The sequence below is a fragment of the Orbicella franksi genome, chromosome 2 (assembly GCF_964199315.1).
Source record: "Orbicella franksi chromosome 2, jaOrbFran1.1, whole genome shotgun sequence".
Classification (NCBI taxonomy): domain Eukaryota; kingdom Metazoa; phylum Cnidaria; class Anthozoa; order Scleractinia; family Merulinidae; genus Orbicella; species Orbicella franksi.
In genome coordinates this window covers 10,717,328-10,719,511 of record NC_138146.1, presented here as the reverse complement: position 1 = coordinate 10,719,511, position 2,184 = coordinate 10,717,328, and the positions used below count along the sequence as shown (strand labels likewise).

General features: G+C 36.1%; 1 protein-coding gene across 1 annotated transcript in view; it reads left to right on the top strand.

The window, feature by feature from the left end:
* LOC145480036 (uncharacterized) overlaps positions 1-1,859 on the top strand; it is a 67,742-nt gene extending 65,883 nt beyond the window's left edge. The window contains exon 4 of the mRNA XM_081458533.1: positions 1,039-1,859. Coding sequence (XP_081314659.1) covers positions 1,039-1,129 — 91 coding nt within the window. The 3' untranslated portion in view covers positions 1,130-1,859. The remainder of the gene's footprint in view (positions 1-1,038) is intronic.
* Positions 1,860-2,184: the final 325 nt, after the last annotated feature.

Genomic DNA, 2,184 nt, shown 5'->3' with positions numbered 1-2,184 from the left:
ACCTATCATTTTTTTTTTATGTTGTTTTGAATTGAGTAATAAATTTCTCTGTGTAAAATAAATATGGACCAATTCTCAGAGTAGAACAAAAAGCAATCGTCCGGAACGTGAATTTAGCAAGCAATCGTGACTACAATCATGATGCTATTATAAGGATTTATATGGGTATAAACAAGATGCTGTTGCTCGTAAATGAACATGGGGACCCCTCATTTTTATTTCAAAATTTAAGTTCCTATAATATAAACAGTCAATAGGCAAAGATTCACAAAAATCTCAGTGCAGGTTCTATTTCAATGGAATGACCTTAAAATCACTAAAATATTAAAATCAGGCTAGAGGGGACTGGAATAGAGTGGGTTGCCATGGGAACGGAAATTGTTATAGCTGTAGGTGTGTTGTATTTAGAACTATTAGCCTACCAAGTTTCAATGGTTTCTGCTACAAATTGACCAAGATAGCGCTATTTATATACTTGATGTAGCATTTGGGTGAGTGTATGACTTCATCAGTCATCTCATTTGCATATTTTACTCATTTTTCAAACTTGAATATCTCCGGAACCAATGCAGATATTTGTAAACGGTAAACGGCATCTTTAATCTTTCCTAGAATTCTATGTGATTAACCTGAAAAATCAGGGGGTAAAAATTTGATCATAGTACCACTTTTAAAATAACAATGACAGAAAAATTAAAATTATTTTTAAATTGGTGGGATACTGGTGTCGCTTGGAAACTGTGCGACATTACTGTAGACTATGTTTGTTCTTTGGAATGCTCATTTAAAACAAATATTGGTATGGATGAATTAATAGTTAGTTAATGTAGAGACATGAAAGATCATGCACAGTAATTTACATAACTTAAGGAGTTGTTGGTAGAGTGCTGCACCCACATGTCACAGGTTTGAATCCCATTCAAGGTTTAATTTTCACAACTTCTTAAGTTGTGTAAATCTGCGATGATCTTTCTTGTCTTCACATTTTCCTCAGTTGATAAAATCAGTAAAAAAACTTTTTTGTCTTTGTTGATTCAGGGAGGAATTTACTGTAAATGTTCTCAAATTCATTACTCAATTTGACTTTTGTGGGAGAGGAAAGGAGAAACGAATGACAGAAGCCACTTAAACAGATGGATGAGGTCAGAATCCAAGAAGACACACTAAAACAAGGCATGTGAAATATATGGGTATACCCAGCCCATTTTATGAAGATCGAATAGCTGTAGAAGTTTTCGAAGGGCATTACACTGCTACACTTTTATCGCCTTACTTCTCTTGCGTTTGCATTAAAAAACAGTGGCATGTTGCCATGGTTAGCAACGGTTTTTGGTCTGTTGTAGCAGATTGTATTCAGCCCTACACCTGAACTCTTTCGTTAATCATCTTTGCTAGACTACATAATCATATCCTATGGTTCTGTGATCCCACATCTAGATATGAACTGCACAGCTCTACGATCACACGTTTCTACATAATGAACTCTACGGCTCTACGTCACACATTTCTACATTGTAGATAATGAGCTCTACGTTTCTTCGACTCTACGCCTCTACGATCACAGCTCTACGGCTCTACGTCTCTACGATCACACATTTCTAAACCAGTGAGACAATCTCAGATAGAGCAGAGTGCAATTGAAGCTAATTGTTAGCTCTAGTACGGTAGTCACACAGGTATTCATCCCGGCTCAGTTCAGTTCTGGTTTGTATTTACCTTGGTAGTCTGCTAGGGCCTTTCAACTTACAGAATATGAACGGATACAAACCTCGATAAGACATAATCTTAGCAGTGTGTATGTTTCATGATTGTATTTTCATTAAAGGTCCAAAAATTTCTTACAATTACTGTTTGTCACGACAGCCTTTAAATTTTACTCTGGTGTTTTACGCTGATTTTCGTTCATTTAAAATTTATTAGATCGTTTTCACTGTCACGCAATTAACAAATAAAACGAAAACCATCCCGTGGAAAAAGCTATGAAATTATGATGTTATAGAAGATAACTAAATAAGACACTTCTCCAAGTTTTAGGCATGTGCGTTCCTCCAAACTTCAGATATTCGTCGAAATGTTTCGCAGATATTTACAGAGCCCAGTATGAAAACGCCATGTTGGTGTCTTCCGTGGTACACCAATATGGCGGCCGGAAAATAGTGTAAACATCTGGAACTTACTTTGGCT